At 39.5% G+C, this 21,524-nt stretch overlaps 1 protein-coding gene across 1 annotated transcript in view; it reads left to right on the forward strand.

The window, feature by feature from the left end:
• Window positions 1-7,039: 7,039 nt before the first annotated feature.
• Astn2 (astrotactin 2) overlaps window positions 7,040-21,524 on the forward strand; it is a 671,847-nt gene continuing 657,362 nt past the window's right edge. The window contains exons 1-2 of the mRNA XM_050121817.1: window positions 7,040-7,091; window positions 7,133-7,285. Of these exons, the coding sequence (XP_049977774.1) occupies window positions 7,040-7,091; window positions 7,133-7,285 (205 nt within the window). The remainder of the gene's footprint in view (window positions 7,092-7,132; window positions 7,286-21,524) is intronic.

The following is a 21,524-nucleotide window of genomic DNA, read 5'->3' on the forward strand; positions in this document are numbered from 1 at the left end:
AGGTAACCAAAAGTAAGGTGGCTTGTTTGGATAACTTGATATATTAATATTGTGAGAGTTGTTGAATGGGGTCAGGAGGGGTGGAGATGAGGAGTATAGAGTACAGGATGACATCAACCTGTTTCCATGAGCACTGCCACCCTAAGCCTGTCTGGGCTTTTGCCGCTGTCGCCAAGTTAAGAGCATCCAAACAGATGGATGGGATTTGTGACATCGGGATCAGGAGCCCTTGCAGTTCACAGGAGAAAAATTTCTCTGTGTATGTGTTGTCCTCTGAAACAATTAGTTAAACTGATATCAGTTTAGGAAAAAAATCAAACAGAAATAACAGAAGAAATGACCATCAGGAATTGCTAAGTGTTGGAGCCATGAAAGGGGCATGGGTAGTACCCCGAGACAAGGCTCGGGTCAGATAAAGAAGCATGTGAAAACAGGATTGTAAGGAGAATGCCATGAGGGGGGGGGCTTGTTGTGGAAGTGTAGGCAAAATGAAGGCCATCAGGATGGAAATATTGAGATACCAGAGCGAGTAATATCAGACAACCAGCATAGAATAGAAACAAAGACAGAGAGATGGGGAAATGACTTTATTGATCCCTATAAAAACTGGAACCATGAAACAGAAGACTGTAACATAATCAGTATTACCTAATATTCTAGTCTCTGTCAGAAAAATGTTACATGGACAAGAAGGAAAAAGGAAAGAACTACTCTTACATTCTTCTTTCTAGTATCCAACCAGAGCATCCTACTGGCCATGCCCAGCAAGACACTAGATGGCAATAAGCCAGGTGATGATCTTCAGGGTCACAGTAGAAGAGATTGAATCTGGCAGAGAGGCAGAGATCTGGTGGTCCAAAGTCAGGAGTATGTACCCTATATCACCTACATTGTAAACAGCCTAACTGTGAACAAAAGTGGAATACCTAAGTATGGGGCAACGACAGTATATGCTTGCACTTGTAAGTTTGTGATCACATCCCTTCCTGTCTGTTCAGTTGTCTCTAAAAGGTCACAATATTTTGTAGTAGGGAGGCCGCTTGTTAGGTCCCACCTACTTAGCAGCTCAGACATAAACTAATCACACAGAAACTATATTAATTAAATCACTGCTTGGCCCATTAGCTCTAGCTTCTTATTAGCTAACTCTTACATAGTAATTTAACCCATTTCTATTAATCTGTCTATCACCATGTGGCTGTGATTTACTGGATAAAATTCCCAAAGTCTGTCTCTGGTGGGGCTACATGGCTTCTCTCTGACTCTGCCTTCTTCCTCCTAGCATTCAGTCTTGTTTTCCATGCCTACGTATATTCCCTGTGCAGTCCCAAAACAATTTCTTTATTAATCATACAGAGGGAAATCCCACATCACCTCCCCTTTTCTGTTTAAATATAAAAGAAATGTTTTTAACATTAACATAGTAAAATTACAAATAACAAAACAGGTATCTGTTGCAAGGAGAGGCTGCTTGTTCTTTCTGGCCATTTGGCTAGCTTAGTCCCCAAATAACCACACAGAAACTATATTAATTAAAACACTGTTCGGTCCATTAGCTCTAACTTCTTATTGGCTAACCCTATTATTAATGTAATTCATTTCTATTTATTTATATATCACCATGTAGCAGTGGCTTACTGACAAAGATTCAAACTTGCATCTGTCTCAGGCAGAGGATCCATGGCTTCTCTATGACTCTGCCCTTCTTTCTCCCAGCATGTCATTTAGTTTTCCCCACCTACCTAAGTTCTGCCCTATCAATAGGCCATGGCAGTTTCTTTATTTATTAAGCAATGAAAGTAACACATAGACAGAGGGACCTCCTATACTGTTTCCCCTTTTATGTTTAAACAAAAACAGTTTTCAAACAAGAATTATAGTTACAATATTTATATCTACATTATCTTTTATCATAACTGAGGAAAACTATAACTATAAATTCTTTAACTCCATACAATACTCCAGAAGGATATAATATTACCTAATTAAACAGGAAGTGCATTGTAAGCAACTTTCAAAATTCTAGAACTGACAGAGACATATCACTGCCTAGACAGTCACCCAAAATTCTTCTGTGCTATTGAAGCATCCAGTCTTCAGCCCAAAGGCCCATAGTATCCAGCAGATTTTTCCATGAAGCAGAAAATTTCAAAGACAGTTCTGCCTACATTGGCAGTTTGCCAGTCACTTTCTTCTGTAGCCTGCAGAATGTCTCACAGATTCTTTCATGAAGAAGGAACCCCGAAGGATCATCTCACCTTTAAGCAAGTTCAGCAGCCATTTCTGGGTGGATCTCGCATGTCCAGTTCATCTAACAAACTCTATAAGGAGCATCTTCAATTTCCATCTTCCTCTTGAATTAATTGGTGCTGCCAGAAGCAGATATATCTCATTGTCATGAAAAGTCCTAACTTCTTAAAACATTTTAAATGCCATATTCTGAAGGTCTCTGAAAGATTTGAAGAATACCTATCTAACTGAAATATATGTCTACACATCTAAAAAAACTAACTGACTATAAGCTTGACTATTATAGATGATTTTATTAACCTATATTTCTTAATTATACATTACATTTTTAAATGAACTACACAATCATAATATCATAATCAAGAGCAGAAATATACATATAACAAGGCTGACCTTAAATTTGTATTAATAAACTAAGATCCATGTCAATGCAAATCTCTACATCATATCCTCCTTTAAATGTAAAAGAAACATTTATAAATCGTATTTGGGAATATGGGTCTAGTTTTATCCATACTGCTTTGTGCTGTTTGGGGGACACTGTTAATCAAGTCTTTCATGGTGTATCCTTTGTGCTAGGTTCATCTCAGTCAGCAGTTGGGTGAAGTAATTTTTTGAGGGTGTTCATGGTGACCTTTCAGGGGGTGTGGTCTATCAAACCATATTTGTCTAGAAGTAATCCACAGAATCTCATCTTCTGTGGAAATAAAAGAAAAAAACTTTTTTTCCAAAGCAACATGTCCTTAGACCCAAATTTGGAAGTTAAAACTTTAGAACATATATGCTGGTTTAGCTTAGCAGCCCATACAATAAAATTTCTCTCTGTGCTTAGCTCCTTTACAGTCAAAAAATTCAAAGAAAGCACAGTAATATGTATAATTCAGACTCTCTGTGTATTTTCTATCTTTACATGACATATTTTTTACTCAATTTAATCTATGACTGTCTGTGCTCTGTATCTTTAAAGGCTTTTTAAAAAATAATTTACTTCTTTTCTAACTCTCTATACTCTTTTTCTTCTCTCTCCTAAGACTACATACATTTATCCAATGCTGTGACCCATTTAGAGTTCTTTTATTTCTGAATCTGTCTTTTACTGCATCACCTGTAATTCTTTACTGTCCTGAAGAGTTTTTAAAATGGTAAGCACAACTTGGTTGCAGTGGCTGGATGCTGACTCCACCTCTCTCCACCTTTCAGAATGGCCAGCACTGGGACTGCCAGGTAGGAACCATGCTCAGCAAGTTAGCTCTGGGAATGAACATGCACCACATAAACCCCCTTTATCTGAGTAATAGTGAAATATGCCACTTAGGGCACTGTGTGTCCTTGAAATATCTCAGTGTATGGCAGCAGGAATCTTCTATGCTCTCCTGCCTGTGCACTCTTAGCAGTCCTGATCCTGCCACCTGTCCAGGCAGGGTGGGTATTGAGCTGCAGCATGGTCTCAGTTACTTTCCCAAGCAGGCATAAAGGCACCCAGGTCTACAAACCCCATTCAAGTGTTCCATAGCCAGACCTCCAGAAAGAATCAGAGTTTGCACCATCAGCACAGCACAGAAAGCTGGCATTTCAAAACCATGTCTTTTTTTCCCCTGCTACCACTTAATCAGGAAAACCTCTCTTAAGGAGCCACAGCATGCCACCAGCAAACAAAGACCATTTAGGAAAATAAATACAGCTAAATTTTGTTTTTTTTTAGGGTCTAGAGTTCCTTTTCAAGCTCTCTCAGGTTTTACGTGGATTTAGTCCACCATGTTGGCCCACCATCTTGTAGTAGGTTCCTGGCTGCTCAGCAGCTCAGACACAAAATAATCACACAGAAACTGTATTAATTAAATCACTGCTTGAACCATTAGCTCTAGTTTCTTATTGGCTAACTCTTACAAAGTAATTTAACTTATTTCTGTTAATCTGTGTATCACCATGTGGCTGTGGCTTACCAGCTAAAATTCCCAAAGTCTGTCTCTGGTGGGGCTACATGGCTTCTCTCTGACTCTGCCTTCTTCCACCTAGCATTCAGTCCAGTTTTCCCTGCCTACTTCTATTCCCTGTGAAGGCCCAAGACAGTTTCTTTATTAACTAATAAAAGCAGAACATCGACAGAAGGACCTCCCATACCATTTCACCTTTTCTGTTTAAACAAAATATTTTAAATAAAAATATACTCATGTTTATTTTCGTCAAACATGGTCCTCATCTCACCTAGGCACTATCATTTCACAGTTGTGTAAAGCCAGAAGAAGAGGAGCCAAACTCATTTCTCCCCTTTCTTTTGTTATCCTTATAACATCATATCCTGTTGGTATTTTACATCCAATATAATGCTCAAATTTGATGACATCTCAGTATATCCTATTTTACTACTCCCTGTTCTCTCCATTGTTTTCTCTACTGCTGGATCTCTGCCATTGCTATCCTATTCCAGGCTACTCTCAGCTCACCCTTGGACTATGTTCTACACTGTGGTCCTTGGTGATCTTTTTACTTTCACTCTTGCTCTTTTCCTCCCTCTCTGTCCATCTCTCCGTCTCCCTTTTTCACTGTATAAGCATGTGTGTGCACATATATGTGCCAAGATTAGAGGAGGACATAAGGTGTCCTGTTCTATCACTTTCCAACATACTCCTTGAGGGTTAGGGCCAAGGTTAGGTTAGGTTCCTGATTTCATCCTTTGTATTATCTTACATGGGTTGCTATGATTTATTTTTTTAGATTAGTAGATAATAATTTTCTGCTATAGTCTCTTGTATCATCCTTTATCATTAGATTCCAGTACAAGTTTGCTAGACAATTCTCATTCATAGCCAACTATTAAATCATATTCATCATTCTTCCAGTATAATAAACATTACAAGGGAGTTTTGCTTGGTTCTTCCAAAGGGATATCATAATAAAATACTACAAGCAAAGGTTTTATTTTACAGAACTTGAGGCTGAAATCCTAACATTCTGATGCAACTTCCTTGGTGAGGCTCCTTCCCAGCCTGCAGATACTACCTTCTCTCGTTCCTGAAGTTTGTCTCTCCTTTTCTCCACCCCTTTCTTTGTTCTTCTCCTTCTTTTAGTACTTCAAATCATGGTTTCTCCTAAATATTTGACCTTAGTCAAGCATTCTCTTAGGATTCTGGTCAAATCAGCCTTTTCTCAGTATACTGAGTTAAACTTAACATGATACTGCTTCTCAGAATCATTGCAACCAACCTCTGGTTAGAATAGAAAGCCTGTAAGTAGAATCTCCTTGGATCACCTTCATAGACCTGACTTGAGATATCTGGGGAGCAGACAGCAAAAGATGTAGGTGAGGAAGCTAGAATGTCACCATATGGTTCATTTGCATTGTCAATTGTGTTTCTTAGCAATCTGATTCTCCCTATCCCCGAAGATTGGGCTTCCCACAGAACCTAATATCCAAATCCACCCTCTGGTTTTGACTTACCTTGCAGATACATCTGTCTAATTTAATAGATTTTTTTTTCTGAGAAAACAAGAAGTGGCTATTAAGAAGTTGGGGGTGGTGAGATTCTCTGTCTGATCTGGAGAAATTTGCCCAAAGAAAAATGAATTTCTAGTGCATGGCATCTCGTGGCATCAGGTGGTAGGGTGTTCCACCTGAGGAGAAATTCCCCAGCCTCTGCAGATGGGATGGAGGGAGTCTGAGTTTGAAGATTTCAAAGTCGGGGCTGTCTTTAAGTATTTCTTAGAACAAAGGCACTGAGACCATTTAGCTGTGTCCTGATTTTCTCTGCTGCTTTCCTCCCCCTCCCTTTGATAATATCTCTCATCTTTCTCAAGCCTTCCTATTTTTTTCTTTTATCTTCTACAGTTTCTCTCTGAATTTCTGATCTCATTTTCTTATTCCCTGGAATTTCCTATTAGTCTCAGTGTAGAAACTGGAAATGAGGACACGGAAAAGTCACCAGTTGTTTGTTCCACCTGGACTGACAGATTTACAGGCTTGACTTGCACTTGTTAGCATGGAGAATATCCTATGACTCAACTGGAGGCCTTTTTTTGATAAATTTGGGGTGTGGACTATGTTATCAGCATCCCATGAAGCTGTAGTTTATCACTAATCCATTATGTGACCTTCACTGCCACTGTCCCCACTCGGGTCACTATTACCCATCGGTGATTTATGCAGAAATTGTAGTCCCCATCTCCTTTCCTGTTTCCATGTGTATTCCCCTTACTTTCACTAGTAATAGCTAGCAAAGAGACTGAATTTACGCGTGTTAGCTTCTACTTTAAAGTCCTTCAGTGATAAGTCTTTGCCATTTAGATGAAATCCAAGCTAAATATTGAAGCAGGGAGTCCTCATGCTCCTGCTTCATTCCGTACCCTCTGTGTGCAGACTCCGTTGCACCCACACTGCCCTCCATTTTCTTACTGAGGCCCCTGTGCTTCTCCTTCACTCAGAACACCCCATCCCAAATATCCTCTCGCTGCTATCCTGCTCCACTGCCTTTGGTACTTCCCACTCATCATTATGACCTCCATTACTAATAGTGCCTTTTGCCAGAAGGCTGCCTTGACTTTCTGGATGGCTGAAGTACCTTGTTGTTATATTCTATATTTAGAATGGTTGCAAGATATTGGAACTTACCAGATACATATTTGACTGGATTATGAATTACTTGAAACGTGGATTGTACCTAAACTTTCACCATCATATCCCAAGGACTTCTTCCGATGCCTAAAACATAGTAGGTGATAGATAATGCCAACAACGTATATAACCTTAGTCTAATGAGTTGACTTGTAGTTTAGTATCACTAGTAGGTCAAAGATGGCGTTTCAGAGACTCATGGTGGCCAGTCCCAGTCCCCCAGGGACTGAATGTGGGCCAAGCCTTAACCTCAGCCCCATTGCCACCCTGTAGCACCAGCTGAGGCGGCACAGGAGACAGTGGAGTCCCTGATGCAGAAGTTCAAGGAGAGTTTCCGTGCTAACACACCAGTGGAGATCGGTCAGCTGCAGCCAGCCTCGCGCAGTGCCTCTACAGGGAAGAGGAAGCGAAGGAACAAGTCTCGAGGTAGGAGCTCCTGGCACCTGAGCCAGAAGACACAAGTCTGTTCTGTGTTCCCAGATCCTGGGAACCTTCTCCCTCACCTCCCCTTCGCTTCTCTCCCTTCCAGCACTTCTGCTCTGTTAAGCCCCCTTGAAGACAATGGGATGTGCCCCTGGGGTTAGAGATAATCTCTCTGAGACCCATTCTGCCTCATCTGAGGATAGCAATGAACACTCTAAATTTTAAAGTGGTCGCGTAGATGAAAGGGAATATAAGGACAGTTCCTCTTACCAGAATTGCAAGCAGCAGGTACTCTTCTCAAGGGTGTTTCTACAAATAGTGCGACAGAAGCAGAGCATTCTTGTGGAAGGCATGAGAACTGTTGACGGGAAGTCAGCAAGCAGCAAGGACCCCCAGGAATATAGTCGGCGAATCACGTTTTAGAATCCTGAAGAATACAGGATGCATTGGCATCATAGATTAGATGAAACTGATTCTTATTTCCATTTTGCAGCTGTGTCTGCTGGCTCATTCCATTAGACTTTCCTAAGGTACACTTATCTCATAGTACCTTCTCATGAAATGTCTCCCCCTCCTCCTCCTCTTTTCTCCTCTGTCTTCTTATATTATCATTTCCTATAACCACCTGCGTGACTTTGTCTATCGGAGGACCCCACTTTCTGTTGTCTGATTTTTGAACCTGCTCTTCTGTTTGTTTGTTTGTTTGTTCGTTTGTTTTTAGGCAGTCCAGTGGTCTTTGATTCATTGCTTTTCTTTGCACCACCTCACTCCTCCATCATAAGCTTGTGTGTTCAAGCTTATGTATATGGCCTGCAAAATTACATGATATTTGTATTTACTGCTTCTACTGAATCTGTTTCTTCTGACCTCAACAATACTGTTTCTGACATCCTCTCTGTGTGTCATAAATAAATAGACTCCCATTAATTATCTTTCCCATTTATTCACACCTACCTTATTTGAGGCAGCAGGTTAAGTGATATAAATGATATATACACCTTATTCAGCAGAACCCTCTTTTAGTAGGTCTAATAATTCACATTTTACACATGGTCACACCAAGACAGAAAAACCTACAGTGGTGTGACAGAGGATGCCCTAGAGCCATGCTTCCAAGACTTCCTAATAATGTGATACTTCAATACAGTTCTTTGTGTTGAGGTGACCCCCAACCATAACATTACTTTGTTGCTACTTCAAACCTGTAAATTTGCTACTGTTATAAATCATAGTGTAGCTATGCACAATATCTGATATTCAATCCTATGAAAGGATCATGACCCACAGGTTGAGAGAACCACTGCCATAGAAAGTTCCAAGCCAGGAAATTTCAACCAATCAGAGTCCCAAATATAGTAGTTTATCTACCGTGTCCTGTACTTGTAAAATGACATGTATTTTTCCAAACACTTGAATGGCACACTTTCACAAAGATGTTGTTAATAGTGGCAGTCACAACTAACGATGAAGTGTTTGTTTGGATGATATCTTGGTCCTGATTTTGTGAAATTTGAATCAGGAGGGTGGAAATGCAGACAAGATCTGCATGTTTATGGGAGACCATTACAGAGGGCATTACAGAGTTCATTTTTGAAACTCATGTGGTACATAACAGTTTCCTTGAAATCACCAATGGTGGTGTAGTAATGCTAACTCAGTCACTTTCAACTTGTATGGTTTTGGAAAAGTCCCCATTTTCTCTGAGTCTCAGTTTTCAAGTTCCATCGAATGGGACTCACTAAACTAAGAATGCTGTATCAGTGTAGTAAAGTGGTGAGAATGCTCAGGCAGCATGCATTGAAGTCTATGTTGACCTGCGTGTTTTCCTTGGCTGCACATTCAGGTCACTTAAAAAAATCTTTCCCAGCTTTATCTGTATATCTTTATTCTTTCAAGTTTCCAGAAAGTGCTGCTCTGTCTTCTTTGTTTTCATACCCATAAGCCGATTTGACCTCAAATAAATCACTTCTCTCTTCTTGAGGACTAATCTGACTTCATTCCTTCATTTCTCTTACACATCTTTATGTCGCCTCACCCTCCAAGACTATCCATGTGATGGTTCACAATTTTTATAAGAAGACTTCAATCAGACTATTGAACAGCTTTTCATATTACATCAGCATTTAAAATGGCACATGGAATTTTATTTTATTTTTTTCTAAAAATTTGACCTTCCTTTTGTAATTTCTCTGTTTCCTATTAGAGGAGAATTTCAAGGTAATATTGTTAATGAACACACAGCACTGAATTTAGACTTGTAATGGATACTAAATGATCATTAGTTGGAAGGAATCTCAGCTTTCTAATCAATAAATTTCTAATCCCCAACAAGGATATTTTACTTCTTCAAACATTTTTCTAAAATATCTATATTTGAACCAGATAGCAAAGTGTCATCCATATAATGGTAAACTAGAAGGAAATTGCTTACATATCATTTTTAACAGCTTTCATACAAAATATTGGCACTGAGTGGGATTATTTAACATTACCTGTGAGAGAACCTTCTATTGATATCTCTTAGCAGTATAAGAATTGTGAAGGCGATTTATTCTCTGTCTTTTAACTGTAAAGGTATAGTGAAGAAACAATTTTTTAAATCAATAAGTATAAGAGGCTATAATTTGGGCAATAGACAAGGCAAAGTAATTCCAGATTGTAGAGAGTCTATTTCCTGAATCACCTTATGAACAGCTCTTAGATCTGTTACTATTCTCCATTTCCTAGATTTATTTTTAACAACAAATGCAGAAGAATTCTAAGGGCTGGTTGATTTGCCAATATGCTGAGCATTTAGTTGCTCCTATACAAGCTGTTCCAAAGTCTTAAGTTTCTCTGTTGTTAAAGGCCATTGTGCTATTCATACAGGTTTTTCTGTTAACCATTTTAATGGTAGAGCTGTTGGTGCCTTTGGAAGATCAGAAGCTATTGTGCCCTATTCTTGTACAACCTTAATGGTTGATGAAGGTTCTTCTTTTATAAAACCTAATATTTTCCCCAGAAACATATCTTAACATATGCTTTGTTTTTACGATTGGGGGAATGTTAATCTGAGTATTCCAATGATGTAACAAATCACATGCCCACAAATTCATTGCTATATTAGCAACATATGACTTTAATTCTTCTCTCTGTCTTTCTGGCACTATACATTTGGCCCTCTCATGCTCTTTTACCTAAGATAAATTTCCAGTCCCTAAAAACTGAACATTAACCTCCTAAAGAGGCCAATCTGGATGCCACCAGAAAAAAAATTACTAAAGAGGTATAAAGTATAAAAGGTTGAGAGATGTTAAAAGATAATTTGATAATGCAAATTAGAATAAAAAGTCAATTAAATACAACCTTTTGGACTCATCAAGATAGAATAGATGTGGAGTACTTTTTCTGAATTTGTCAAATGCATATGGACTAGATATTATTGATGTATTTATTTCCTGTATGTATTGCATAAAGTAACTATACTTATTATATACAGTTTTTCTTATATTAGTTTTAGCCTTCTTTTATAATTTAGAAAAAATGGGAAAGAAAGTAATATAGTATTTGTGNGAGACAGGGTTTCTCTGTGGCTTTGGAGCCTGTCCTGGAACTAGCTCTATACTCACAGAGATCTGCCTGCCTCTTCCTCCCGAGTGCTGGGATTAAAGGCATGTGCCACCATCGGCCGGCAGTATTTGTGTTTTAATAAATAAAGCTTGCCTGAAAATCAGAATGCAAAACAGCCACACTAGTCAGCCATATAGACCAGGCCATGGTAGCATACACTTTTAATACCAGCAGATACACTAGCTAGCCACAGAGGCTGGGTGGTGGGTGTGCACATATTTATTATATTTATTTTATTACTTTAAAAAATACCAATCCAAATTCCAACTTCCTCCCTTCCTCCCACTTCCTTCATACTCCTTCCCCCACCCCCACCCCCAGTCTTAAGAGAGGCACTCTGCCCTGTGGAAAGTTTAAGGCCCTCCCCACTATATCCAGGTTGATCAAGGTATACATCCAAAGAGAGTAGGATCCCAAATAGCCAGTACATGAAGTAGAGACAAATCCCAGTGCCATTGTCATGGTCCCCTCAGTCTTCCCCAACTGACAACAACATTTGATCCCGTGCTTGTTCATTCCCAGTCCAGTTGGAGATGGTGAGCTCCCATTAGCTCAGGCACATTGTCTCAGTGGGTGAACCCCTCATGGTCTTGACTTCCTTGCTCATACTCTCCCTCCTTCTGCTCTTCAACTGGACCTTGAGAGCTCAGTCCAGTGCTCCGATGTAGGTCTTTTCGTCTATTGTTGGATGAAGATTCTATGTGATATTTAAGATAATCATCAGTCTGACTACAGGGCAAGACCAGTTCAGGTACCCTCTCCTCTATTGTTTAGGGTCTTAGCTGGGGTCATCCTTGTGGATTCCTGAGATATTTTTTTTAGAGCCAGGTTTTTTGCTAATCCGCAAATTACTCCCTCAATCAAAGAATCTCTTTCCTTGCTCACATATCTGTCCTTCTTCCATCTCAACTATCCCATTCCCTCAAGCTCTCCCTAACTCTCCCATTCTCCCCTCCTCTTCCACTTCTCCCCTTCCTTCTACCCTCCACCTCCATGCTCCCAAATTTTGTCATGCAATCTTCTCTGCTTCCAATTTCCAGGTGGGTCTATATATGTTTTTTTGGAGGGGTGGTTCACCTTATTACTTAATTTCTCTAGAATCATGAACTATAGGCTCAATGTCCTTTGTTTATGGCTATAATCCACTAATGAGTGAGTAAATACCATATTCATCTTTTTGGGTCTGGGTTATCTCACTCAGTAAAGTGTTTTCTAATTCCATCTATTTGCATGCAAAATTCAAGATGTCATTTTTTTTCTTTACCACTGGGTAGTACTCTAATATGTAGATATGTCACACTTTCTTTATTTATTTTTCCTTTGAGGGTTATCTAGATTTTTTTCCAGGTTCTGGCTATTACAAATAATGCTGCTATGAACATAGCTGAACAATGCTGTTGTAGTATGATTGAGCATCTTTTGGGTATTCTCAAGAGTGATATTTCTGGATTCTGAGGTAGGTTGACTTCCATCTTTCTGAGAAACTGCCACACTGATTTCCAAAATGGTTGCACAAGTTTGCATTCCCACCAGCAATGGATAAGTGTTCCCGTTACTCCACATCCTCTCCTGTATAAGCTATCATTCGTGTTTTTTATTTTAGTCATTCTGACAGGTGTAAGATGGTATCTCAAAGTTGTTTGATTTACACTTTCCTGATAGGTAAGGAAGTTGAACATGTCCTTAAGTATCTTTTGACCATTTGAAATTCTTCTGTTGAGAAATCTGTTTAGTTCAGTACACCATTTTTAATTGCATTATTTAGAATTTTAATGTATAATTTCTTGAGTTCCTTATATATTTTGGAGATTGATTAGTTAGCCATAAAGGCTGGGTGGTGGTTGTGCATATATTGTTCCCAACAGGAGAGAGGAATATAAGATGTGAGAAAACAATCTCACATTCAGTCTCAGTCTGAGAATTTGTAGAGGCAGGATCACCCATTTTGGTCTGAAGTAGAGGTAGGCACCAATGGCTGATTGCTTTGCTTTTCTGATCTTCAGCTTGAACCCCAATATCTGTCTCTGTGTTTTTATTAGTCATGCTGCATAGCTCCTCAATGCATGTAACAAACAGTCTGCCTTTCTTTGTCACATCAGGACTGCTGTCACTTCTTACTTCCTCTTTGCAACTATACTCTGCTTGTTATTCAATCTTCCTAGACAGAATAGCTAGATTACATCTTTCAAAATCTTAGACCAGTCAAGACTTCTTAATGACCTTGGGTAGCTTCTCATTCTCCTTGCAATAAAATCTGAACTCTAAACTCAGATGTGCAGACCCTGTATGATGATGATCTGATTTCTACTGTCTTTTCCAAAAATGTCCACTCTGATATTTTTTGTATTCCAGCCAAACTGGCTGCTTCTTTCATGTTTCATGAACACATCTAGCACATCCTTTCTTCAGAGCTTGTTGCTCCTGGTGTGCTCTTCTATAGTGTGGAGAGAGGGCCTGCTTTTGGTCCGGGCCACCCTGCTAGATTAAGCCCCAAAATTATCACACAGAAACTGTATTCATTTAAACACTTCCTGGCCCATTAGCTCTAGCCTCTTATTGGCTCACTCTTATGTCTTGGTTAACCCATTTATGTTAAATCTGTGTATCACCACGTGATTGTGGCTTACCAGCAAGATTCTAATCTATATCTGTCTCAGGCAGGAGATTCATGGCATCTGCCACACTGCCCTTCTTCCCAGCATTCAGTTCGGTCTACTCTGCCTATCTAAGTTCTGCCTTATCAAAGGGCCAAGACAGTTTCTTTATTCAACCAATGAAAGCAACACATAGATAGAAGAACCTCCTACACCATTGTTCTTTCTGCATCTTCCATTACCAACAGTTATTGTTTTACCTCGTTTCTTCTCGCCTTTCATCTCTCAGCTCAGATATCAGCACTTTCTCCCATGTTGATCAGTCAGAAATTTTTTTTCCTTTTGAGTTGGCAACCAACTGTTATATCACCATGCATATATAAGGAATATAGCACAAGATTGTTTCTCTTTTCTTGTTTACTGCCTTTCTATCCCAAATAGATGCTTCATATTTATAAATCTAAAACATACAAAGTATTTAGCAAATGCTTGTCAACTATATGAACATCTGAAATCACTTATAGTTTTATGTCTTTGGAATTGATGGTATGATAAAGGTCCTTGATGAACAAAAGCTGCCTGGTACTGATCTCCTGAAAATGCCTCCCTACCACATACAGACTTACTGACAAGTAGTAATCAAACTAATGCAATTAAAGCATTACTTAAGTAGTCCACAAGCAGTGGGATGGTGTTTCTGTTGCCACCACTGGCTCTGGATGCTGCTGGAGAGGAGGAAGAACTCATATCCACACCTGTTTTCTACAAGATGGGGAGATGACTCAGTGGGCAAAGTATTTGCTTGCAATCATAAAGACCTTAGCTCAGACTTCCCCATATCCATGCAAAAATCTGGGTGTTATAGTGCATACCTGTTACCCCAGTATGGGAAAGGCAGAGGCAGAAGTGTCCCTGAGATTTGTTTGACATTCACTTTTTCTGAATCAATGAATTCCAGTTTCAGAGAGAGATTTTCTCTTCTAAAATAAGGTGGAAACTGAAAGAGAAAGACACTAGTTGTTGCCCTCTTAACTTCTATCCACATAAATGTGTGCATTTATCTTCACATACCTAAAGACACATACACATTCATCACACACACACACACACTTTCTTGGAGAGTAGCATTTCCCAATCAAAACTCTGTACACACCCCCTCATGAAGGTTCCTGTATTGCTTTTAATTCTGTTAAGGCTCTGGGAAGCCTGCAGTACGAAAAGCAGGGCTGCTTTGTTGAATTCACTGTCTGTAACACCATCTTGCCTGCAGACTCTATTTTTACCCTGGAACATTTATTAACATCTCGTCCAAGAGAAGCAGCCTCAGAAACACAACTTAGAAATGCCCCATTACCCCTCCCAAGTTGTCAGACAGCTTACATATGATGGTCTGGCTCTTCAGTCTTTCACTGTGTCATCCTCCCCATGACACTAATGTGGCTGTGGGCCAGAAGGCCCAGAATGAGAGCACCTGGCCCCTCTCTGCTTCATTAGGTTCCACGCCCAATGTGTGGTGCCCAGTAGTTCCCAGCAGATGGAATGGGTAGCTGAGAACCAGTGTCACGGAATTGAACACATGGCTAAAAGCAGCTCCAATGTGTTTCTATAGCTCAGATTTCCTCCTAAGAGGCCTGGTAGTTGCTAAGCTCTAGCATACCTCATCAGACAAGGAAGGCTACTGGAGGGTTTAATTGCTGCCTTCATGTTTGTGACATGGTTTTATGAGGCAGCTGCTAAGTAGCCACTCTGCAGTGTCCCAGAGGCTGTGGAAATGAGGAATTACATTCAAATAAAGCAGAGGAAGGCTTCAACAAATGTGAGGAAGAGCTTCTTGAGGCTTCTGTACTTTAGGCAATGGTTTTTCAAAGCAGGACTTTGCATTTGAAAATTAATCCTGCAATTATCTAACAGGCTGGTCTTCATCAAGTATGTAAAAACTGTTTGTAGTCTCTTTCCTCTTTCTGTGAACTTGTGTTAATAATTCTAGCCTCCCAGTCTCACGTGTAAGTGGGAAATGAGACTGAAGGATGCTTGGCCTCACTGGACACACTGTTGAACCTTAGAGAGAATGGTCAGCATATCTGCTGCCATTACAGCCCCACACCCTAGGCCTCTGGAGGGTCACAGACACACTCCTTACCTCTGGACCATAAGCTAGATTTTATTTGTCACCTTCTTACACCTAACTAGAATTCCTGCAGCACCCTTTTAATCTAACTGTGCCACACACTAATCCATCTTCCACCATGAGAGTTACCATGATCTTTTGAGAGCATACTAAATCTGGCCACATCACTCCCTAGATAGAACATTTGCTTTATACTCTCTCACCTATGACGAGGGCTTATTTATATCTTTATATGAATTCTTCTTGAGGCAGATGAGCATGAACAGCTACCTAAAGGTCAGCCCTTGTGCCTAAATGACATAGATCATCAGGTCCAAATTTCTGATTCCATATTTTAAAAACATTCCACTGACAAATGAGTCAGCCTGTAAAGTCATTTGCCAGTGAGCCTGACAACCTGTGTTCTGTCATTGGAATCTGTGAGCTGTCCTCTAACAGCCATATGTGCACTATGGCTGCCATTACATTTGTATGCACACACAAACACAAACCACACACACACACACACACACACAAGTCTTTCTGTGTCACAGTTGATTTGGGTTTGTTATACTATTTATTATTAGATAGCTAATTTAACATGTTTTTTCAAATCATCAGCCAATACTCTATCCCAACGAGAACTGTTCAGGGATGGCAACAATATCTTTTCAAAGTATTTTTGTAGGATCAAATTAGGCAAAACACTTAGCACAATAGCACAGGGTGAATTATGAGACTGAATGGGTGCTTATAATCTTGTCATTTGTTACTGTTTGTGTTGCTGCTGATATTATTTTATTTTAGTCTTGTACTCAGTATTATTGGTCCACAGGAATATATTCACCTAGGCTCAAAATCAAGAACCTAGAGGGTGAAGGGCATGCAGTTTTAAAGTCTAGCATTGACATGCCACACAGGTTTCTTTAGAGCCAAGACTCCACTCTAGCTCTCACTCTTATCCCTAGGCTACTGTTCTCCATAGCCAACACTGTCCTACTCTCCCTTGACCCAACCTTATATTAGTACTAATCCATACCTTCTGGAAAGACTTCTTGACATTCTAACTTTAACTTTGGAGTCTTATTTGTGAAGCACATCCTCGTCCCGTGTCCTTCCTGAAGGAGCCACTGCTGTCTCTAATCCCTCAGAGTCACACTCTTCTTTATCATTGCCTTTCCTCTCATTGCCCGTTCAAAAGAGAGATTAGTACATCTGTCTTCAACTTCTATGGTTATGTGAAGGAAAGCACAGTCCTTTATGCTCTCTGTAATCTATTTGTGTAGCAAACAATTTGCCTAGGATGGTATTTCACAGCCTGTGAAGATGGATGGATAGAGAGATGGATAGCTAGATGATTGGATGAAAAAATAAAGGAGTTAGAAGACTCATGGAAAACAAAGATTACAAAGAATTTATAGGAAATTTAATACATTCTAGACATAGTATCATCATATATTATCTCATTTAAAAGCTTCCAAAAGGCCTATGTGTTATCCCCATTTAACAAAGCAAGAAACCAAAGTTTACACTCTTTAAGTGACTTATCAGAGATTACCCAACCAATAAACTGTGAGGCTGTGAATTCATAGCGTGGATTTAAATTACAAGATGTCTTGAGTTCTGCTCTTAGCTTTGCTATGCTCTTACCCTGGCTATGATCTTTGAGCTGTGAAATTATGTCAGCTTCGTCTAGTAACTACAAAGAAGTATATGTAGTTTCTCTTGCATTGGCAAGTTTTTCTGTGTCATCGGTGCTGCTGCGAGAGTGTTAGGAGCTACAGTCTACTATAAGGAGAGACATGTCCTTTTCTGAGACAACGTAGAGCCAGGGCTTCCCCAGTCAGGCTTTTCATGACTCTAGATAGTTCAGAAGTTATGATATTATCCCGCATTGTGCATATTTAAGGTATTTATTTAACCTCTTCAGGATGCCATACATATGCAAGATGTGTGTGTCACTTGTATCTCTACCCATAATTATTTATTAAAGGAAGCACAGAATCAGACATCTCCAGCCACAGTGAATACATAGAGGCATTGAAGATTGATGTGAAATGTTTGCTAACATGAAGAATGGATTAAAGAAGGCTTCACAAAGGAAGACATCCTCAAAAAGTGTCTTGATATTAACTAGGGATTAGGCAAGGAAGACATTTCTGATCAAAAAAATTAACAGAATCTGCACATGCACATGGGAATAGAGCTATTCTGGGCACTGGGTGAATACCTGGGAGGAACTCTGGACTAAAAAGACATGAGAGAAATGAGGTACCTGATACTCCACCAGAATCATGTTCTAAAGGTCACTCCCTGAAAGTCACCAGTCTTATGGTGTAGAGGACAGGCAAACAGTGGTTCCTTAGCATTTCCTGGAAGATAACTTCTAGTATGGTCTCTTTTGTCTTGGAAAATTGTCCCTATGATGCAGGTTTGTGTTAAGACACATATATTGTTCCTCTTTATTAGTAAATGGCTATAAATTATTTACTTAGTTGGAATAAAATAGACAGAGGCATCAATGACTTTAAATTAGTTGTCTTGATGGGTTGTTGTTCTATTTATACATAGTGGACAAGCAGGCCCAGGATGGATCTTTGTTTCTTTGGTCACTGTCATAGATCTACTGATCTTTTAGACACGGTGCCAGTCTTCCCTTCCTGCCAAGTACTCACCTGGGTGTTTCTGCCAAAGTTTGGAAAGAGAATGTATAAAACTGATATAACAAAATTTGAAAAGGTTTTAAGGGCAAAATCCCCTTCTGACAAAGGTGCTTTGATCCCTGTATCATCTAAATGAAGTTAGATTTAAATTACTAGATAATGACAGGTTATTTAGGAGGACTGGATATACCTAGGGTCCCTAAATGCTGAAATAATCTTTTCTTTTCATTACCTTTGTGCCATTTCTGCAGCTCTGATTTCTACCCCTCTTCAATTGTCATGAGACAAGGCTTTTTTGTCAAACTGGATGGGGAGTGAGGAGCTAAAGCCACTTTTTTATTTTTTTCATGAAGTTCTTTTACTTTTTTCCCATAATGAATGTCATGGACTCTTCCTCCAACTTTTTATATCCGCTTTCCTGATTTTCTTGAGCTATTTGTCATTTATCCTCCACTATTAGAATAATTTATAGCCACTTCATATCTTCTTGTGCCTTAATGAATCTGCTCACATGCAGCAACGATTTCCAGGCAGTGCTTAAGTTCCTACTGACTCGCCTGCTTCCTGACAAACAGCAGATGCTCAACTAATGTTTGATAAATTATTGGGTGATTAATCAGTGTGACTACATAATTACAGATAAGAGCTCCTATTCTCCATGTTGTAGAGTTCCCATGACCGAATGCTCTAGGATTCTACAGTTATCCTTCTAGAGAGATATGGCCTTTGTCCCAGCTTTGTCACTGTCTTGAATAACTTTGAAAATGCCTTACATCTCCATTATCTACTGTGCAAATCCTATAATCATATATTTGTTTTTATAGGAAGGCTGGGAATATTAAAAATACATAGAAAGCATCCAGCAGATCACACTGAACATATAGGCACCTAATAAATCTCTGTTGCTGTTAATTTAGAAAGCAAAGGTGATAGGCTAGATAATTTACACCAATCTCTTCCAGCTCAAATTCCTTTTGATTGTAAATGTGACTGGGAAGTGCTGTTATTGACCAGACTTAGGATTCGAAAGAAACCTGTTGTTTGAACATTAACCCTGCCTTGAGTGTGGAGGGTGTATGGGGGCTTCCACCCCCAGCATCAGCAAACGCAGTTTGCCCGTCATTCTCCTTCAACTGATGCTGCAAATTAGCTGCATCCTGCAGTCAGAACCTTGGAAATTTCAAAGAAAGGGAATGCTATGCATCTTTGATCAGGAAACCTTTCCACGTGGTCCCTGGCCATAGATGCTGCCCTAACTGTACAACCAGTGACAATACTACTACCATTCAGGTTATAACCAGTTGTGTCTGAATCAGGCATGAGAGAGTTAATCTGAAGTCAAGAACAGAGCAATCTCCATAAATCTTTTCTGGTGTGCCTTTCAAAGAAGTTTACTTTCCTGACTTGTATGTCACCTCCAGGTGATTTCCCTTGTCCATCTGGAATGTGTCAAGGAGCTCCCAGGCAGTTCCATGCGGTCTGCTTATCAAAAGGCAGCTACAAGGGGGGTTAGCAAGAGACATTAGACCAGGCCTTGGTGAGGGCTCACGGCAGGACTCTGCGACACTCCCTTGAGTAGGACAGGATGATTTTGTGTCACAGTGTTTGTTCACATAGTAGAGTTCTCTGAAATGCAATATCTTTAAGCAGAAGCCATTTATTAACTTCGAGTCAAGCATCTGTGCTTGGCTAAGCTGGACATTTCAGGTCTGGGTCGGGCAGGACAAAGAACTGAATGTATCTGTTGAGCTCAGTAACTGTTCATCAAACGCATTCACATGCTATAGGGTCCCATTAAGTTGGTCTCTAAGTTTTCCTAGCCAGCTTGCTTTTAAGTGTAGAAATTACAAAAGATTCTTATCTCTGTTAGAAATGAGCAGATCTAAGAGTGGGATTCAGTCCTTATTCAAAACTAAAATAAAAACATATAAGCCACCTGGCCTGCATTAGTGTTGGCTGTTAGAGAATTTTGATAGATCACCTAGGTAGGTATTAGGAACTATTGCTTGTTTCAAATTCAGCTGTAATCAGATGGGTAAGTTGGTGAGACCATTACAGAGCGGAGTTTTGCATTCTCCTAAATTTAAAGTAGACACGGTTAAATATATCAAAGCAATGTTGTGGAGTGCCTCAGACATTAGCTGTTTTCAAGCTGTTCTCCAAATAGGCGCTTGGAGCAAACACGAGGAGCTGTTCTGAGAATGTGTGGCTGTTCAGTCAGGGTCTTACTATACTTATACATTAGGCATCACTAGTTTTGAAAACCTCTTCATTTTCAGTGTATATGAATAAGTACTCTATATGTAACAATTGTGTAACATTGCAGTGGAATGACTATGAACTGTCTCTGTGGGCTCAAGAGTTTGAAGATTTGGACCCCTCCCCCAATTATGGCACAATTTTTGAAATTGTGGGACTTTCAGAAAACCAGGTCTAGCTGGGGAAAGTGATATCTGAGGACTGGGAGAGGGTCAAGCCATGAGACTTATTTTAAAGCCTGTCATTACCACTAGCTTCAGTCTCTCTTGCTATATCCTGATTCACACAAATGTGAGCAAGCAGCCTACACCCTGCCACCATGCATTCTTTGCTGTGATGAACTGACGAAATGAATATTTCTTCCATTAAATTGCTTCTGATTTATTTGGTTACAGTAATAAGAACCTAAAACAGAAAAACTGGTCCTCAAAATCAGATCATTGTTATTATTATAAGAAACCTGATCTTAGCCTTTATGAATAAATTATATGAAAAATACAGAGTTCAGAGTTGCATTCTAAAGAAATCCTAGCATACAGCATGTTCAGTGTAATTAGCCATTGCATGGAAAATATGGAAGACTAGAATGCTGGCTTAAATAAAGACAGTCAAAGCCAAACGTATATGGTGTCAGAGGGGAGCAAGTATTCTGAGAGGAACTGGCTTATAAGATATCCATGTTCAAGTCTGCCAAAAAAAAATCAAACTGTGTTCTGCTGATAGAACAAAATTTCCCATTCCTGTACAGAATAAAAAGCAGGAAAACACATTATAAACCTTTCAAAAGCTCATTAGAATGAAATTGCCGTTTTCTATTTCATAGAAAGTAGAAAAACTGTAACTTAAAGAAAACAGTACCTAGGTTGTTCCCAGGTTCTGGTTATAAATAATGCTGCTATGAACGTAGTTGAGCGAATGTCCTTGTGGTACGAGTCTGCATCCTTTGGATATATGCCCAAGAGTGGTATTGCTGGGTCTTGAGGTAGATTTTTTCTCCAATTTTCTGAGAA

The sequence above is a fragment of the Alexandromys fortis genome, unplaced genomic scaffold (assembly GCF_014885135.2).
Source record: "Alexandromys fortis isolate MF-2015 unplaced genomic scaffold, M_Fortis_MF-2015_v1.1 scaffold_183, whole genome shotgun sequence".
In the NCBI taxonomy this organism is placed as follows: domain Eukaryota; kingdom Metazoa; phylum Chordata; class Mammalia; order Rodentia; family Cricetidae; genus Alexandromys; species Alexandromys fortis.